This window comes from Lutjanus erythropterus, chromosome 12 (genome assembly GCF_056507025.1).
Source record: "Lutjanus erythropterus isolate fLutEry1 chromosome 12, fLutEry1.hap2, whole genome shotgun sequence".
NCBI classification, from domain to species: Eukaryota; Metazoa; Chordata; class Actinopteri; order Lutjaniformes; family Lutjanidae; genus Lutjanus; species Lutjanus erythropterus.
Genome location: NC_139328.1, coordinates 38,666,809 through 38,687,392, shown reverse-complemented (window position 1 = coordinate 38,687,392; position 20,584 = coordinate 38,666,809). Strand labels below are relative to the sequence as shown.

The following is a 20,584-nucleotide window of genomic DNA, read 5'->3' as shown; positions in this document are numbered from 1 at the left end:
ACGAAATGTGACATTGTGGTGTGATTAGTAGAAGCAAAGTAATGTTGTACATATACACATAATAATAATAATAATAATAATTATTATTATTATTATTATTATTATTATTATTATTATTAGTTGTAGTAGTATTTCTTTTCTGTTGTATGTGCAATATAATTGTAATGTTAGTCAGTAGATATTAGTCACAGCAGAAACTGATCTTAAACTGATCTCCATATGAACGTGCAGACACCGCCTGTCTGAACAAAATGGGCACACGCCCGAATATTGGATGGAGCGCACCTACACCCTATTGGCTACAGTTTATGTGACGTATACGGATGTAAAAGGAGCAGAGTCGGTATTCACGGTCATGTGTCAAACAAGGTGAGAATGTTTTCAGATTGTCTTTGAAATGAGGAGGACCGTCCAGTGTTTAACATGTGAAGTTCAGACAGCAAACGTACAGAAAACAGTCCAGATGATTCATGTTGATTCAGGCCGAGTGTCTCACTGACTGCACGTCAGCTGCTCAATGTCTCATCCAGGGGACTTCTGATGTGCAGCATCTCTGCTGTCTGTCTCTGCAGCTGTATGCAACTGTAGCTTTTGTTTGTCCATACTTTGACACAAGATTATAGGGTTGTTTCACTGATGTGGGGATATTTTTGTCGCCGTGTGGAAGGCCATTTCCGCTGGTGAAAGACAAAAATAGCCCCATGGTAAGTCATAATTATGAGCTAAAATTAGAATTAATGAGATACAACTTTAAAAAGCTGGCTTTTTTTAAAATCTCATAATTCATCTTATGACATTTTACCTCAGAGAAATTTCAATTTCTACTTTTTATGTCATAATTTCTACTTTTACCTCAATTATGACATTTTTTTTTCAGAATCATAACTTTACATTTCAATTCCAATGTGTTATCTCATGATTATGAGTTTTTATATCACAATTATGACTTTTTTTTTCTCTATTTCAACTTTCTTATCTCATAATTATGATTTACCATGGAGATATTTTTTTCTTTCACTGGTGGAAGTGGGCTACCATTCAACTATCTCGACTCTGCAAAATGTTAATGTGATTCAATATGTATGAATTGGCTCTTACTAATATGTAATATAATTTGCCTGTACAAGGACTTGTATACATTTATATTAATATATTTAACAATAATAATAATAATAATCTTTATTTATAGAGCACTTTTCAAAATTCACATTACAAAGTGCTTCACAAGGGCAACAAAATAAAGAGAGTCACACAACAGCTAAAACAGATCAAATAAAATGGTACAGAGCAAAATAGGAAAGTAAAAACATTTTTAAGAAAACAGTGCACAACAGTTCAAACTTAGATAAAATCAAGAAAGGCTCTCCGATAAAAGTATGTCTTAAGAAGAGATTTAAAGGAGATCATTGACTCGGCTGATCTAATTTCCTCAGGCAGATTGTTCTAGAGCCTTGGGGCCCTGACTGAAAAGGCCCTGTCCCCTTTAGTTTTCAGCCAGGCCTGTGGAACAGACAAGAGACCTCTCAAGGAACGTCCTGATATGTAAGGTACTAACAGGTCAGAGATGTATGAGGGAGCGAGGCCATTGAGAAAACAAACATAAACAACACAGGGAGCCAATGTAGAGACGCTAAAACAGGAGTGATATGATCATGTTTCCTAGTTCTGGTTAAAAGTCTGGCAGCTGAGTTTTGAACATTCTAGATTTTTGGTTCAGGCAGGTAAAAAGGCTGTTGCAGAAATCCAGGTGTGATGAGATACAAGCATGTAAAATGGTTTCTGTGTCTTTAAAAGATCGTAATGAACGTATTTTTGAAATATTTCTTAGATGATAAAAACATGACTGTACAAGCTTTGTTGTATGATGTTCAAAATTTAGGTTTCCATCAAACCACACTCCCAGATTCCTAACAACAGGCTTGATATGATTTGTTAGGGGACCAGCAAATGGTGGGAGTTTTATCAGAGTTTAGCTGGAGAAACTTTTGTGACATGCAATCCTTTACTTCAGACAGGCAGTCCTTTAGTGAATCAAGCATATTAGGGTCAGAGGATCTCAGAGGTAGGTACATTTGCAAATCATCTGCATAAAAATGGTAAGACACACCATGGCTTTGTTTATATGCCCAAGAGGAAACATATATAGAGAAAATAAGATTGGCCCTAAAACTGATCCTTGAGGCACACCATATTTAACACACGCGAAGGATGACAGGTAGTTGTTAACAGAGACGCAGAATTTTCCTGTTTGGTAGATGAGATAGAAACCACTGCAGTGCTGTACCTGAAATCCCTGCCCAGCGCCTCAGTCTGTCGAGGAGGATGTTGTGGTCGATTGTGTCAAAGGCTGAGCTAAGGTCCAGGAGAACAAGAACTGCACCTTTGCCATCGTCAGCAGCCATTAAAAGATTTATTCATTTGTGACCTTGAGCAGGGCCGTTTTGGTGCTGTGGAACTTCCGGAAACCAGACTGAAATTTTTCAAAAGTGTTATTATTTTCCAGTGCCGATAGAAATTGCTTGGACACTATTTTTGAAATAAATGGCAAATTGGATATCAGTCTGTAATTTTGGGGGAGGGAGAGGTCCAGACCACTTTTTTTTAAAAGCGGGTTCACACATGCAGTTTTGAAATGATCAGGGACACAACCCGTAGATAGGGAATTGTTAAAAACAGAAAGCAAATGGGGCCCAATGAAGTCCATTATTTTAAGTAAAAACTTGGTATCACATCATTTATCCATCCATCCATTGAAGCATTATCACACTTGACGTTGTGCTGTTGTACTGAATATCAGTACAGCTGTGATGTAACTTAGGATAATCACATCCTTTTGTGGAGAAATTTCAATAGTTAATCTACAAATAAATCTATCTGCTGATCATGAAATCTGCTCAAGAAGAAATCTAATAATCAATCAGTGTGAGCCAGGTATATATTAATGTAAATCTTTTTGTGACCATGGTAACACATATACACAAGTGTTGGTATTTTCCCTGATTAGCATGTTCTGCTGCTCTTGTGTCCTAGATGTACTCTATTCACAGAGTTATCAACCCGAAAAACCCACTTTTCCTCCTGTGTCTACACTGTTAGTCATTGTAATGTTAATGTAAAGGTTATTAGAACTCCTGTGAAGCAGAGGGATACATGTAGTTCAAAGTCTCAGTGCTGGTATACACCATATCAGCACTCATAGAATCAATCAAGGTACTTGGTCAGAACTAATTGTTGTATAATGTTCTGTCATTGATGGATATTTGATGGATGGACCAATGGGTATAGATAGATCAGGCATGTCAAACTGGTCCACAAGGGGGCCGGTGTGGCTGCAGGTTTTCTTTCCAACCAAGTAACAGCACACCAGACTTGACTCATTTAATCAACTGATCTTGGTCTTCAGACAGCTGATTGGTGAAATTGTGTGCTCTTGGTTGGTTGGCACAAAAACCTGCAGCCACACCGGCCCCCTTGTGGACCAGTTTGACATGCCTGATTCTACATCCACTCACATCAAAATGCGTTCACAAGAGACTGTGTCAAACACAGACAACTTTATTTTTGTGCACAAAATACACAGCAATTAAAAACTAGGTCAGCTGCAACATAATGCTAAACCGGAAACTGTCTCCAAGTTCATGTTAACAACCTGTAAATAAACAGGTCAAGGCAGCAGTGCCAGGCATAAATAAAGGAATGAATAATTGTGAAAGCTCAGAATGGTTTCAGTTCTCTGAAATGAGTCAGGTTACTCATTCTCACCTCTTCCGTTTCCTTCCAAATACTGGAATGGATGCCTCATAGTGTTAAAATAAAGTTGCGAGAATTAGTTTATTTCATTTTCATTGCACTTTTGGACGGCTTGATTGTAACACCTTCACAACTAACCTTAACGTGTTGACTTCTCTTAGGCCGAGCTTAATGCTTGTTGTGAGTTATTACCTTGGTGGTTAGTCATATAAAAAATGGAAATGAGATAAAAAGTAAAAAACAATACAAAATTAGTATGTAAACAGAATGTAAACAGGAGGAAAAGATATAGGAGCAACATAAACAAGAGAAATATAAAATAGGGATATAAACAATATGAAATATAAAAACAACTTAACAACATGGTTATTAAGATAATATAAGGCTGGATAAGGTGACCTACACACTCAGCTCAGTAATGAAAATACAAGTTTGATAAAGCACGTCCAAACTCTCAAAAAATGGGGGACTGTCTACTGTAGGGCTGCAACTAACCCTTATTTTCAAAATTAATTAATTTGTCGATGATTTTTTCCATTAATTGATTAGCTGTTTGGTCTATAAAATGTTAGAAAATGGTGAAAAATGTTGATCAGTGTTTCCCAATGCTAAAGATGACGTGCAAAACCCAAAGATAATCAGTTTACTGTCAGAGAAGAATAAAGAAACTGGAAAATATTCACATTTTAGAAGCTAAAATCAGAGATTTGCACATATTTCATGAAAATATGACTCAAAATGCTTCATTGATTATCAAAATAGTTTGTGATTGATTTAATAATCAGTTAATCATTTTGCTGGATCCACCTCCACACACCTTTTATTGCCCTTGACAGTCAGCAGAGTTTAAGTAGCTCTTTGTGGATTTTTGCGTGGATTTTTACATTTTTGTCTTCATGCAGTGCTCTGACTGATTCAGATATAGTTGTAACTGGATGTAACCCCAGTTCTATGAGTTCTGTGTTTATCCAAACCACTAGCAGCCCGTGTCGTATTAAATATCTTTGAATGAAAGTGAATGACTAAGCATACTTTATTATCACTGAAGCCTTTAATTAAGAATAATAGCTTCTATATGGTTCTCTAGACCGGTGTCTGTCTGTCTGCTTTCGAGGGAAGCAAACAAAGATGAGGGTTTCCACCAGTCAACTACAGCAGCTCACCATCTTCACCACCGTGCTGACTGGAGGAGGGATCGGCACCATGTACTATCTACAGCAGAGTGAGTACAGATCAGCTGTGCGTGTGTTTGTGTTACCAAATCGCAAATACTTCTACTGTTTTCAAAGTTCAGTGTCTTGCCCAAGATACCTGGAAATGTGCTGCCCCTGCACAGCCTGCACAGTGACAGCAGCACTGCTGTGTATGAGTCACCCTCATCCTGCTGTAGTTGTTGCTGTGTGCATATAGATTTGCAACAGCTATAACAGAAGTTGTTGTAACAGTGAGTGTTTGGAAGGTCAGTGCACAATAAAGGGAAGTGTGTGTCTGCAGATTATTAAACCAGTGGCCCCATTGCAAGATTATCCAACCTGGCCATGCACATCACATATAGAGGAGGAGTCATAATAGCACGGCCAAGATAGTGATAACCTGACAATCTGACAAAATCTGGTGCTGGAGCACTGTGACAGATTAAAGCATAATCACTGTCAGCACACCTTCTAACTTGTACATACTAACTATTGACAGCACACCTTAACACAAATGAAAAATATATAGGTTAACAGGAGACGGCGCACATTAGCACTGAGGAAAATACAGTAGGTTATAAGAGGTAACAGCACAGCTTAGTGCAGATGAAAATAAACTCGGTGACGATGTGCCTTTGACATTGACAACATTATACATGATGCAACACTATACTGAATGGTGCACGTGAAGCAGCGAAAAATGCCCCCATCCAGGATGCTGGCAGGACCCTGCATTTTCATGCCGACTACAGTGCCCACACAAGCCAGCGGCGGAAAGCATTCTCTGGTGTACAGAGGACCCTACGTGAGAACGGCATCACATACTTTCTAATCTATCCTGCCAACTTGAAAGTCACTCTAAATGGCGAGCAGTGCAGCTTTACCGACCCCCGGGATGTGGAGGAGTTCTTGTCTGGGCCTCAACAGGAGTATAGAGGGAAGACCTAGGCACCCGCGACAGTCCACCAGTGTGGAGAGGTGATGGAGCCAGAGTGTGCAACAGCGCTGGAGGTGACCGCTGATACTTAGGAGAAGGCGAGGAATCTTTACAGCCTCGACTTTACTGTAAGGACTTCCCTGTTTGTCATTAACACAAGTCTGGACTGCAAACTGAGGTACATGATCTGTGCTCAGATGGCTGTCTAGAATACTTATACAGTTATCACTGAAAATAGTTGAGTTGACTATTTTAACCTGAATATCTGGGGATTGAATGCCAATATTAAAAGAGTTAAATGTCAAGAACTAATGTGCAGAGCAAAAGCTGATGTAGTGCTATCCAAGAATCTCACCTAAAACAAGCAGATGTTACCAGGATGCAAAACAAGCAATACATGGTGTTCCCATCCTCTAGTAATGGTTCTAGGTCCAGAGGAGTTAATAACAAATTGGGTTGAATAGTATACATTTGCATGTCAGTATATGGCAGAAAAGTTGCATTATATATCAGTCTATGCCATGGCAGTGTTTGAGAAAGATTTTTATCCTGACCTCACGGAGGACCTGCTGAGCCTTGCAGATTATGAATTAGTTGTGGGTGAAGACATGAATGCAGTCTGTAATCTCAAATTAGACCAATCATTTGATACATTCACACACGACCAATCATGAGCTTCTCTGGCCTTAAACATGATGATAGAAAACCTAAACCTTATTGATATTTGGTGGTTTCAAAATCCATTTGAGACTGTGCACATTTCTCTGCAAATCATGAGTCGTTCTCAAGGATTGACTATTTTCTGCTATCTCATGGTCTGAAGGAATGTGCTAAACCAGTAGTATCTCTACCAGCCACGCTGGCAGACCACAATCCATTGAGCTTCAAAATCAAAAGGTCTTAGAGGTGGCACTTCAATACTTTGCTTTTAAATGACACTACCTTTAACTTTGAATTTAGAACCAGGATTTCCTCATTCCTTGATGATAATAAAAGCTCTTTAGCAAATGGCAGATTGGTGTGGATGGTGACAAAGGGTTTCATTCGTGATTTCACAATATCATATACGTCACATCTGAAAAAGGTTAGAAACCTCAGAGTAAAAAAATTAGGGGAGAAATGTCTATGTTTGGAAAAGACTCTTCAAGACAAATATTCCAGCATAGTTAAAGATGCGTTGGAGGTCATGAGGCAAGAGCTGAATAACCTACTGTGTAGAGGAGCAGAATTCATTATACATAGGACTAAGCAAAATTATTATTGCAGTGGCAGTAAACCTAGCCAGCCCCTAGCTCCAAAACTGAACCAGTCTGAATCTAAGGCTTCTAGAGATTCAATCCGACATCCCACTAAAGGTTTGGTCTCAGACCTGAGGGAGATAAACAGCATCTTTCAAGCGTACTACAAGACCTTCTCCACATCGTGTAGTAGTTTTGATTCAGAGAGATGTAATGCATTTTTGTGTGGTGTAGATCTACCCACCTTACAGAGACATGAAGCAGCACACCTAGGACACCCAGTGTCTGCAGGAGCCAAAGAATGCAGTGAGTAAAATGTCAAGAGGGAAATCTCCAGGCCCAGACAGGATCCCACCTGAAGTATTACTGCGCTTTTGGGACGTCCTTGGACCTCTGCTTCTGAGTTCCATTCAGACAGCTATAGAGAAAGGTGCTTTTCATGACCATACCAAATGTAGACCTAATTTCACTGCAGCCAAAGAAAGTCAAGGACCCATTGAACTGCTCTAATTACAGACTGATATCTCTGATAAATTCAGACTTAAAGTTATATTCCAAACTGCTTTCAGTAGGTTTACAGAGATACATGGATAAACTTATTCACAATGACCAATGTGGTTTTATGAGAGGCTGCCCTACAGCAGATAATCTGAGCCGTTTGATGCATGTGATAGAGGAATCCAAGCAGTTAGAAGTACCATGTGCCATACTGTCACTCAATGCTGGAAAAGCTTTTGACAGGCTCAAGTGGCAGTATTTATGGGCTGTGCTGCGAAGATTAAGGCTTGGTTATGAGTTTATTAGACTGGTACAAGTTGTGTACGCTAATCCCTCAATCATTGTTACTACAAACAGGCTGAATTCTAATCCCTTTCCTATTTTTCATGGTACCAGGCAGGGCTGCAGCCTTTCTCTGAGTCTTTTCATTCTCTCCCTCAAACCGCTAGCACAGCACCTGAGACAGAACTCAGTCATATCCCCTATCCAAATTAGAAATACGTCTCACACTCTATCAGCCTTTGCAGATGACCTCCTTATATACCTCACGGACATAGAAAACTCCATTGCATCTCTTTTGGCAGTATTTGAGGACTTCAAGCAACAGTCAGGGTACAAGATAAATTGGACAAAATCCACCTTGATGCTGCTAAATGAACATGATTTTACAATCTGGACCAAGCTGCTTGCTTCTTTGCAGACTTGCATATCTGCAATAGAAATGAATGTTCAGCTGCACATTAATTTTCTAAGCATGACGATTCCGCTCTCTCCCCCAGTGGACTACTGGGTCAGGATTGATAGTCCATTACATAAATATATATTTGGAATAATGACCATCCTTCACACAAACTAGCCATATTGCAGAGATAGATCAGGGTGGGCTTTCCCTAACTTTAGAGTCTACATCAGTCCTTTCAATTATGTTTAGTCCTTGCTTGGCGTAACAAGCACTCTTTAGTCTCATGGAGACCTCTAGAGGAAAACCTTGCATATCCTAGGAAATTAGAGGATGTCTTATTTTCTGGTTTAAAAGAGAAATACTGGAAAAACACAGATGAGGAAAAACACCCAGAGGTGCCAGATGTACACACATTCTTTACTCAAGTTGTAAAAAAGACTCTGGAAAATTTGAAGTACTCTGAAATGTACTTGAAGTAAAACAGTATGAAGACGTCTTCTAAAGGACATTTCTACCAGCTGTTTTTTTGTGAAGCTATCTGAACCTTATGTCATATGCAATTCGGAGCATTAAAGGGACAGTTCACTCCAAAACCAAAAACAAATATTTTCCTCTGGCCTGTAGTGCTGTTTATCCATCTAGATAGTTTTGGTGTGAGAGTTTTGGAGATATCAGCCGTAGAGATGTCTGCTTCTTCTCCAATATAATGAGACTAAATAGCACTTGGCTGGTGGTCCTCAAAGCACTAAAAAATATATTTGAAAAGATCAAAACCAACATGTCTTACCTAAAATTATTCAAGATAATCCACAGACCTTCTTGTGAGCAGTGTTATGTAGGAACTACTTTCTTTTTAATGTAAAGATAGTTGTTCCAGTCAATTCAAAAGTAGTTCCAGTAGATTCTACTGCAGAAAGAAAGTAGTTCCCACATGAAACTGCTCACAACAAGGTCTGTGGATTGTCTTGAGTAACTGGGTCATGAATTCTGGGAAAAGACATTGCTGTTGAGTCAAATTTAGCGGTGGCCGCAGCCTCGTGGCAGGATTTGACCCAGGCGAAGAGGCTCTCGATTGTCACAGCCTTCGGACAGCACCTTACGGAATTCGACGTCTCTTCCGGTTGCCACTAGGTGGCGTTATGAGTATGTGTCCTGATTATCATATAGATGTGTTCAGACTGGGACTTTTATGACACCTGTGAAGTTTGGTGTGGATCGGACCATGTACACCCAAGTTAGAGCAATTTTGTGTTTCATTGTGAGACATGGTGATGCCACACCACGGCCACACCGTTTAATGCTGACCAAATATTTTAATAAGTTTTGATCACACGCTTGTCTAGATGATATACACCAGTTTTGACGTCAATCTGAACATTTCTGTAGGAGGAGTTTGTTAAAATCGGAGACGTGGAAAACACCAATAATGGCCGCGAAATTCAAAATGGCTGACTTCCTTTTGGGTTTGGCCTATGTGTCCAAGAGGCTTTTTTGTGTGTCTGGGTATGATACATGTGTGTACTGATTTTCGTGCATTTCGGTGAAACTTGTTATGGGGGGTGCTTCACTTTAAAGGGCGTGACCACCATATGTTCAGGCATGGACCGTTAACAAACGTGAAGTTTCAGTCACATTGGACCAAGTACACCGAAGTTAATGCCACTTTCTGTGTTTTGGCGAAACATCGACTTCGCCACGCTCTCAGGGCAACGCTGTTTGACGATACGCCACAATCTTCACAATATAACATAACCGAGGCCTTATGGTGTTCCTGAAAAAGATTTGAGTGGCCTAGCCATACCCCTTAAACAGGGGTAAGGGGTATGGCCTAACCATTTTGGACCTCCCACTGCCAACAACCCTAAAATATTAAATTTTTTGCTGGGACTGATGAGACCGCCAAAATTTGCGCACTTTCATGTATGTTAAGGCCCCCAAAAAGGCTATTTATTTTTGTCGTAATAATAATAATAATTCCTTCAGTTTCAATAGGGTCCTTGCACCAGCCGCTGCTCGGGCTCTAAAAAAGTACAGATACCTGAAAACTCTAATTTAAGTACAGCAGTGAAGTGTTTGTACTTCCTTCCATCTCACATCTGAAAACACCACAAGGAATGTTAAACTCATGAAGTGTTCAGTTTGCAGAGAGCTGACAATGAGTGTGCTCAATTGACCCTTCACTAAGCCCCACTTCCAAACAGTAACTGTCCAATCATAGTACATCAACCATAACTAGAGTCAATTTTTCTATTCTACATTTTGAAGGTGTGCAGGAGATACTCAGCGTTTCATGAGTCTGGACAGTGGTGTCTTCATCTGCTCTAACATAAGCTGCAAATGTTAGCATGTCTGGCTAACTAACACTAGCTTACCAGTTGCAGTGACTTCACCTGCAGACAAACTTGTTAGATCCCACTGCATCTGTATTTGTTCTGTGGGGGTTTGAGGAGGAGGATGTGGGCTGATGCAGAATCGAAGTGGGTCGACAACAATGAATCTCTCTCTGGCTCACTGTCTCAGGTCTAAGCCGTGTTAGCTTAACTTTTATCCCGCCTCTCCTGTGGTGGAGAGGTTCTGTGGTTCTGTCATCTATCATATAGATGTAGACAACCTGCTGTATTTCACCATCTGACCAGTGATTGCTGAGATGTAAGCTAGCTTTAGCCTCAGTCTTTTAGCATCATGTACACAGCTGTCAGCTAACTTTACCTGAACACTTTCACAGGGTTCTTGTTGTAAAACATGTCAGATGGAAACATTAAAATGTCAGCTGGAAACTTCTCAGCTGACTCAAGGAGTTAGCATTAGCATTAGCATTAGCTTACATCAGCCAGCTACACTTATGAAATCTGCTTGTGAGTCATTATTTTATTTGACAAAAAACAACTTCATCAGATAGAAAAGAGAAGGAAGGACTGTGATTCTAAGGAATCACAGATCTCGTGTTTCAACAATTACTCCCAATTTTGATGTTAAATCTGCCACCGTTATCGCTGTAAACTGCATAAATACAGTGTGACGATGAAAAGTTTGCAGGCGTAGCAACAGTAACTAAGGAGGGTGATGCTTAGCAAAGGGCCAATACTGTAAGTAATGTTTTTACTTAAAGAGGGATGAAAATGTAGTGTTTTTTATGAACTGACGATGAGCTCGTCATTGTGAATCAGCTGCACTAGTTGTGTGTGTAGTTGCTGCTGTATGAGCAGCAGTTTGTGACAGTCTTCTGCAAAGGAGGCCATTGTTATATTAGAGTGAGTTTGAATGGGCAACACACAATAAAGTAGTGTGTGTGTCTGTGTGAAACTGAGTCACTGTCCATTGCATAACTGCAAGGTCATTATGCATGCATGATGAGTAAATTGCAGCCTGTGATTCTGTTCTGTTAGATGAACTTGAGACGGACCGCTGAAAAATGTGACCGAAATGCCTCCTGTTTTTGTGACCGTTCTTACACATCAGCAGACGCGACACTACAGTCGTTGCTTTTACTTTAAAGATTATGTAAAGCAACAATAAGTTCTGAGTTTGTTACACCACAGAAATGCCAAATTTGATGGATCTAGCGTGTCCGCTCCACTGTCTTAGCGTCAAACACCAGTACAACCCAAAAACGACCTGAAACATGGACACTCAGTCTAGCAGCGTTATTAGACAGAGCCAGAGGACAGTGGCAGGATGGTATTTATTTCTTCTGTGTTGTTGGAACTGAAGTGAGCTGAAGTGAACTGCTGGGCTGAGAGAGTTGTTGAAGTTAAGTTTGTAACTGACTGTTTGGGAGGGCGAGGCGGTGTAGTTCATGTCACAGAGGCATTTTTCAGGTCTGCCCAAAAAATCCTGAACAACAGTTAACAGTCTAACTCTACAATTCAGTACTACATAGTTCTCAGTCTTTTCACATGTTTTCAGTAACTGATTTCTAAAATGAAAAATTTGTTTAGAATTAAAAAAACAGTCCCTCCTGCATACATCCTTCAACCACAAGGAAGTAGGTACATCCTGATCCCAGAGTGGCATGCTCTCTCTTACGTATTTGAGCTGCGGACAGCTGTGCTTCTGCTTTCTGTGTAAATTGCATAAAGATGAAAATTTCTCAACTTCTCCGGGTCATGATGCTGGGAGACTTGACTTGCATGAGGAGGCTCCAGGCTGCTATCTTCAGGTTTCATTCACAGTGAATGACAGTCTGTTGTGTGTCTAGTGTTTGAGTCTGTATATGTGAAGAGGGGGCAACTCAAATGATTCAAGTTCAACTTCTTTCAGTGCTTACACTTTAACTGATACTGCAACACCTGCTATATGTCAACTATCTTTAAATTGCTCTCATCCTTTACTATTTCCTCTCTGCAGTAGGATTCACTTGAGTTTAGAATCTACTGGAACTAATGTCTTTTCCTACATGAAACTGCTCACAAATGGTGTGTGGATTATCTTTAGTAGGTCATGATTTTTGGAAAGAGACACTAGTTTTGAATTTTTGAATTTTTTTTGGTACTAAACTGAGTGCAATCTAATTCCATTATATTGGAGAGAAGACAGACATTTGTGTTTTACCTTTCTGTCCTCTGTCCAATCAGAGAAGTTTGCTGAGTCAGACTACCACAGACTGGCTGTGCAAAAGCTGGAAGAATGTCCAGTTGCCATGGAGAGCCTGGGGGCCCCACCTCTAAAAGTCTACAACATCCATCTGACTGACAGAAGCAACCGTGTGGATCTGCACACGGCACAGGTAGAGTGATTTGGACCATTCACTCCCAAAGACTGGCTTGTGGTGGGGCACAGGAGGTTTTATTTGCGTCACCCAATAAATAAAAGACTGTGGAAAAAAAATCTGATACTTCAAGATTTATATCTGCAGTATAAAACAATTAAAATATGTGTTTGGTTTTACAGATTAGACTAAAAAACAAGAGCTTGTTATTTCAGCTTAAATGTCCTATATTGTAAAAAGGAAAAACTTAAGAAAACTCAAAATTTTAAGGCAACTTATTTCGATTTCGTTTTTTGAGTGTTGAGCCCAACTCAAATTCAGGAGTTTGTAAAAACTTATATAAATTTATATGTGAGGTAAACAAAACTTTTTCTTTTAGTTTTTCCAAAACTTAAGAGTTTGACTTTAATTCAAAACGGTTGGAGCCCAACTCAAACTCTTAAATTTTGAGATAAACTTTAAAAATTTCTATAATCTTTTGTTGAGATAATTTACTTTTCTTCTTTATATAAACTTGAATCTGAGTTTTAGAAACTAGCAGCACATGGATGCTCCCATAGTTCAGTTGGTAGAGTGTTCACCCCATGTACTGAGGCTGTTGGTCCTCTGCAGCAGTCGCTGGTTGAATCTTGCCTCTGACCCATTTGCTACATGTCATTCCCCCTCTCTCTACCGCATTTCCTGTCATATCTTCAGCTGTCCTTCTCCAATTACAGGCAAAAGCCCAAAAAATAAAAAAATTTGAAAAATTGAAGAGTTTTGATTGAGAATATTAAAATTTTAACATTTACTTTTACTTAAATTAATTTACTCTATTTTTTAAATACAATGTTTGGGTTTCTGAAAATCAAAGCTTTAAGTTTATCTGAAGAAGACAAATAAGTTATCTCAACAAAAGATCAGTAGTTGGTATTGCAATACTTGTAAATTTTGAGTTTTCTTTTTCATTTTTAAAGTGTCCACTCTCTCAGACATGAGATCAGTGAGGGGTTCAGATTGCAGGCAGATGTGCCACATGAATGTGAAGAGTTCTGCTATGAGTCTGTTTGCATTGTGTTGCAGATAAAGATCCCTGTGACCGGGTCAATCACTGGAGGTTATCTGTACACTTCTTCAGTCAGACACCCTGATACCAACAGGTGAGTACATTCACTTCTATGCATACAAGTTCATCACAGGGCTGACACATAGAGACAGACAACCACTCACACTCACATTCACACCTACAGGCAATTTAGAGTCAATAACCTAGCATGCATGTCTTTGGACTGTGGGAGGAAGCCGGAGAACCTGGAGAGAACCCACGCAGACACGGGGAGAACATGTAAACTCCACACAGAAAGGCCCTGACCCAACTAGCTGGGGGATTGAACTCAGGACCTTCTTGCTGTGAGGCAGCAGTGCTAACCAGTGCACCACCATGCCGCCCTCACTTATTTTCAACATTGATTAAAAGGTTGATTATTTTCTCAATTAATCGATCAGTCCATAAAATTTCAGAAAATGGGGGAAAATGTTGATCAAAGTCCAAGATTATGTTCTCAAATGTCTTGTATTGTCCACAACTCAAAGATACAGTTTACTGTCAGAGAGGAATAAAGAAACCAGAAGTTGTTCACATCTCTGAAGAAGAAGAGAATTTTGACTTTTTTAGTTAAAAAAAACCCCTCAAAACGATTTATCGATAATCAAAATAAATGCAGATTAATTTAATAGTGGATTAATAATATATTAATTGTATTAGTTGTATTATGTTTGTTGTTCAGTTTATTAGTTTATCCAGCTGTTTCTTCCTTTGTTGTGCACAATTTATTGACTTATTGATTGATTTAAAGGCAAGAGGTCATGATAATGAACTGGCAGCTGTGTGTGCACTGTGCATGGTAGGATATTGTTCTTTATTTTCAAATTGTAATCCTACTAATAATCCACATTTTTACTAAATGTGTCTGTAAATACTTCTTTTTTAAATCAGTAACTGTAATGGAATAATTACTTTTTTTGGTATCCAGATTATGTAATTCCATTACTTGTAATCCATTACTCCCCAAGCTGTGTGACATAACACAGGAATGACTTTATTTTGCAACCAGCACAAGCAGTGCTTGGACAGTTTGATCATTTCTGGCTTTTCTGCAGAGTGGTATTTAAAGTATCAGGGTAACTAATTTATCATCATACAACACAGGATTGTTCAACAAAATGAAAGTTGTAGTGCTTTCATTTAACTTATATAGATAATTAAATTCAGAATAGACTAGGATAAAATATCTAATAAAATAAACTACAACAGTATATGTACAGTTATTTATTTCTGCATGTATACACCCAGGAAATAATTCTGTAGGGTATTTTTTGAATTTGCATCAGGTTGAATGTAAACAGCAGCAACAAGATGGTCATAATAATATGGCTGACATCTTCACATAAAAAGTTCCACATCTGGGAAACAATGTCCGCTGTGTTTGAGCACAAAGCATAATCAATCTAAAGTCCACAGCTTGATCCAGGATGTTGTGGAGAAGGTCTTTGTAAAATGTGGGCAACAATTGTCCCTGGTTTCTTGTTGCTTGACCAGAGTCCCATATTTTGTTCATTTCATTTTCCTGACTGGACCGTTAGTCAGGAGCAGCCTTAAAGGGATAGTTCACCCAAAAATGAAAAGTCAGTCATTATCTACTCACCCTCATGCCAATTGAAGGTCGGGTTTAGTTTTTTCACAAAACACTGCTGGAGTTTCACAGGAAAATAGCATTACAAAATAACAAACAAACAAACAACTGAACAGAAAAAAACAAACAAACATGAAATGCCTCCATACTGCTCGTCTAGTGAGCCACATTCAGTGTTGGGGGTAACAAGTTTCAAAGTAACGGATTACAGTAACGGTATTACTTTTTTGGGTTACGAAGTAAAGTATTGCATTACACTTAAAATATCGGTAATGAAACTACTTTACTAGACTATAGGAACACGCTTTCCTGCGTTACCCAAGCCGTGTTTGCCTGTGTGTAAAGTTCTGATCTGTTTAAGTGGTGTGTGCAGGCGTGCTGCCTGTGTGTGTGCTTGCCTGGGCACGTTGCCATAGAGATCAATTTGAGTGACGTAGCTGCTTGTGTGAAGGATGGAGAGAGGGAAATGGAGACGGAGGCGGGGGATTTCAGCCAGCTGCGATATTCTTATTACTTTCAGTTTATTGCTCTAAAGGACAAAAATATTGGTGTGAAATGCGCTCTATGCACAGGCGACAGGTGTCTTTCAACTAGTGTCAAGTCAATGAGCAACCTGTAACCAAGTATTTGTTAGCACAGCATGGCAACACCAAACTTATATGGTACGCCTATGTGGCTACATGGTAAATTAAGAAACGGGAAAGTAAAGTAATAAGTAGTGAAGTTACTTTTAAAATGCAGTAACTAGTAAAGTAATCTCATTACAATTTACAGAAGTAACGAGTAACTAGTAACTAAATACTTTTTTTGAGTAACTACCCCAACACTGGCCACATTCATGTGCACATGCACACTGTCTGAACTGTGGGTGTGTTGTGTGACGGCGTGCTGGTATGTCGGAGCTTTAGGAGACTTGGATTATGCCGAACAAGCAGTATAGAGACATTTTAGTGGTCAAACTGGTCACCATTCACTTCCATACTTTTGGGAGATTCTGTGACACTGTTTTCCTGTGAAGCTCCAGAAGTGTTTTGTGGACTAAAAAACTGAACCCAACTAGATAATGACTGAATTTTCATTTTTGGGTGAACTATCCCTGTAGGTCCAAGCTCCACTCCTACTGGGGTGGTCTGCAGCAGTGTGTCCATCTAATCAGAGGGTTCTGAAAGATGCGGTGTGCATTGATGTTCTCTTAAGGTCTGTTGCTCTTTAATCCCCCCCCCCCCCCCTTCCAGTTCCCGTGAGTGTTTTGTCATAGGTGATACCTGTTTCAGCAATAAAGCCAAAAAATACCAGATTAAAACTAAAATGTGGTGAAATTAAAAAGAGCTACCAGCTGTTGGTAAACTAGTCTGCAGTTTATAGTTTAAAAGAAGTGATTTTCAGTATGTGCTGTCCACTGCTGCTTTATACTGTATGAAAAGTTTCTCTCCAGTTCATTAAATCCCTGCAGTACCTGAAGGCAGCAGGACACATTCTGTATGATGATAAATCCACCGGCTCTAGAACACAGTTCCATCACACGCAGCCATCCATTGTGTTTATCTTATCTTATTAAATCATGTGCTAAATGACATCAGGCTGCTACAGAACCCCACACACCCCTACACACATCACACTGGTCTATTAGAACCTGGTACTCTACCTGTTAATGTAGGAGACATCATGTATTACAAAGGTTCACGAATTATGTGTATTTCTTCCTCCATTCCATCCTTTTAAGTTAAAGTGGAGATTTATGTTTTATTCTTGAATTAAATTGCAATGCTAACATCATGTATCACATCAGTTGCAATAATATGTGACCAGTTACTCATTCCGACCATTAGCTCAGGAGTTTCAGACTGTGATGTCTGAGAGTGTATTCAGAAATCACTACACCCTGTGATCTATATTCCACTTTCGTGCAGCAGTATGAACCAAAATAGCAAGAGCGCTCACACATGTGCTACTTAAATGGAACATAATGCAAAGTATGTCACAAGTTGTGTGCTAACATAAGGAGCAGTATGTTAACTACCATGATGCTTGTAATATGACCAGCAGATTTGAATGAATATAAGACTTTAATGCTAATAGGAGTGGCACTTAGGGACACTTTGAGTGTTATGCAACTCATGAGAGTTTTATGCATTTTAGGGCTGCATTAAATAAAATAGTGATGAGACTGAGTGTGTTTCTATATAAAATGGAAACAATGGTGCAGAATTATTCTCATTCAGTAACTTATGGTGACAGAACATAGTTATGTTGTAAAGTTAAGTGGGCATGTCATGTTGTAAAATGGGTGTAATGGGCATGTAGTAAAGTGGTCGTGTATTAAGTGAAGTGGGTCTGTCATGCAGTAAAGTGGGTGTGTCATATAGTAAATTCAGCCAGGAGTGTTGTAGTAAGGGGAAGTGGGCGTGGTATGTAATAGTTTGAAGTGGGATTGTTGTAGTAAAATGGGCATGTCATGCATTTAAGTGGACAGGTCACATACTCTAGCAAGATGAGTGTGTATTAAGTGAAATAGGCGTGTCATGCAGTAAAGTGAGCATGTTGTGTAATAAAGTGGGCGTGTTATGTAGTAAAGAGGTTCTGTGAGCTGGACTCTTCGCAAATCAGACACTTCACAGTGGGTGGAGCCAGTTTGCATGTGTGAAAAAAATATATTCTGATGAAAGCTTTGGGGTCATGTAAACCCTCATATTTCATCAGTTCACTTTATTTAGTGTCCATATACACTGACCGGGCATAACATGATCACCTGTCTAATATTGTGTCGGTCCCCTTTTGCTGCCAAAACAGCCCTGACCCATCGAGGCATGGACTCCACTAGACCCCTGAAGGTGTGCTGTGGTATCTGGCACCAAGATGTTAGCAGCAGATCCTTTAAGTCCTGTAAGTTGCGAGGTGGGGCCTCCATGGATCGGACTTGTTTGTCCAGCACATCCCACAGATCCTCAATTGGATTAAGATCTGGGGAATTTGGAGGCCAAGTCAACACCTCAAACTTGTTGTGCTCTTCAAACCATTCCTGAACCATTTTTGCTTCGTGGCACGGTGCATTATCCTCCTGAAAGAGACCACAGCCATACCATTTCCATGAAAGGGTGTGCATGGTCTGTAACAATGGTGGTACGTACGTACGTACATGGTACGTGGTACATGTCAAAGTAACATCAAAGTAACATCCACATGGATGGCAGGACTCAAGGTTTCCCAGCAGAACATTGCCCAAAGCATCACACTGCCTCCACTGGCTTGCCTTCTTCCCATAGTGCATCATGGTGCCATGTGCTCCCCAGCTAAGTGACGCACACGCACCCGGCCATCCACATGATGTAAAAGAGAGCGTGCTTCATCAGACCAGGCCACCTTCTTCCATTGCTCCATGGTCCAGTTCTGATGCTCACGTGTCCATTGTTGGTGCTTTCTGTGGTGCACGGGGTCAGCATGAACACCCTGACTGGTCTGCAGCTATGCAGCCCCATACACAACAAACTGTGATACACTGTGTGTTCTGACACCTTTCTATCAGAACCAGCATTAACGTCTTCAGTAATTTGAGCAACAGTAGCTCATCTGTTGGATTGGACCACACAGGCTAGCCTTCACTCCTCACATGCATCAGTGAGCCTTGGCCGCCCATGACCCTGTGGCCGGTTCACCACTGTTCCTTCCTTGGATCACTTTTGATAGATACTGACCACTGCAGACTGTGAACACCCCACAAGAACTGCAGTTTTGGAGATGGTCTGACCTAGTCATCTAACCAACACAGTTCGTCCCTTGTCAAACTCGCTCAAGTCCTTACACTTGCCCATTTTTCCTGTTTCTAACACATCAACTTTGAGGACAAAATGTTCACTTGCTGCCTAATATATCCCACCCACTAACAGGTGTTATTCACATCACCTGTCACTGATCATAATGTTATCCTGATCGGTGTAAACAGTTAAGTAGGAATTTCTAATCAGAAAGATTTTAATCAGATTGAAGAAATATTGTCTGTGTAAATGTGGCTGTTGTCAGTGTAGCATCACAGTGCTTGTCATGCACCAGTCCTGACCTGTGTGTGTCCATTTCTGCAGGTGGAGTCTGAGGCAGGCCGTCCTGAAGCTCCGGGAAGGACAGATCATTGACCTGCTGAATCCTCCTCCACCAGCTGCAGCACACACCCAAGAGACAGAGCACACAGCAGGGCTGGACACAGGACGCTGGGACTGAACAACTCCATGTGCTAATGAGAACAGTGAAAGAGGAAGTTGTCCTGCTCCAACAGGTGCTGAGTGTATATATGGAAATACTAAATGACAAATCCTCCACTCCAGCACTGTTTTGGAGAGACACTTGTGTGGTACTGACTGCTCTGGATTGTTATGAATTGAATTAAATATGTTGTTGCACTGACTGTTGTGTTGCTCTGTGAAGTCACTGCTGGAATTTTTGGTAACACTTTATAATAAGGGTACATCATGAAAAAGTATCAATTCAGTCAAGTGTTACTTCATGAACTATCAGGAATGCTAATGAATTAACAGCCTCTCATGTGAAAACAATAAGTTAATGGTATTTTTAGTCGTCATGATTTCTGAGTTACTAATCATGTTCATGTTTTCTTCATAGACAAGCAGGCTTGGGAAGTAACAGAATATATAGAGTTACAGAAAAAAAAACATTTAATCAGATTACAGCAGAGGGGAACCCTGAGAGTCTTCAAGGCCTTTAGAGAAGGCCTAACAAATGTTGCATTTAAATATATTATATTTGATTTATTTCATTTAATTATTAGGCTATTTTCTTCTCTTCTTCATATTTAAACTTCATTTTCTGTCAACTTTGCCTCAGAAATGAAAGGGTTACTGTCCTGAAAACAGCTAAATTGATTCATCCAATCAGATTTTTTTGTTGTTATCTCTAG

General features: G+C 39.8%; 1 protein-coding gene across 2 annotated transcripts; it reads left to right on the top strand.

Annotated features, from left to right (window-relative positions):
* The first annotated feature begins 283 nt into the window (after positions 1-283).
* Positions 284-20,019, top strand: coa1 (cytochrome C oxidase assembly factor 1). 2 transcript variants are annotated; one of them, XM_084733179.1, is made up of 6 exons: positions 296-369; positions 2,012-2,062; positions 4,838-4,972; positions 12,873-13,024; positions 14,069-14,145; positions 19,755-20,019. In XM_084733179.1, exons 3-6 carry the CDS (start codon positions 4,879-4,881, stop codon positions 19,888-19,890), a joined length of 459 nt encoding a protein of 152 aa, XP_084589305.1. In that variant the 5' UTR covers positions 296-369; positions 2,012-2,062; positions 4,838-4,878; the 3' UTR covers positions 19,891-20,019. The 2 variants fall into 2 exon arrangements, with proteins under 2 accessions (XP_084589304.1, XP_084589305.1); XM_084733178.1 differs by lacking the exon at positions 2,012-2,062 and having other exon boundaries at positions 284-369.
* Positions 20,020-20,584: the final 565 nt, after the last annotated feature.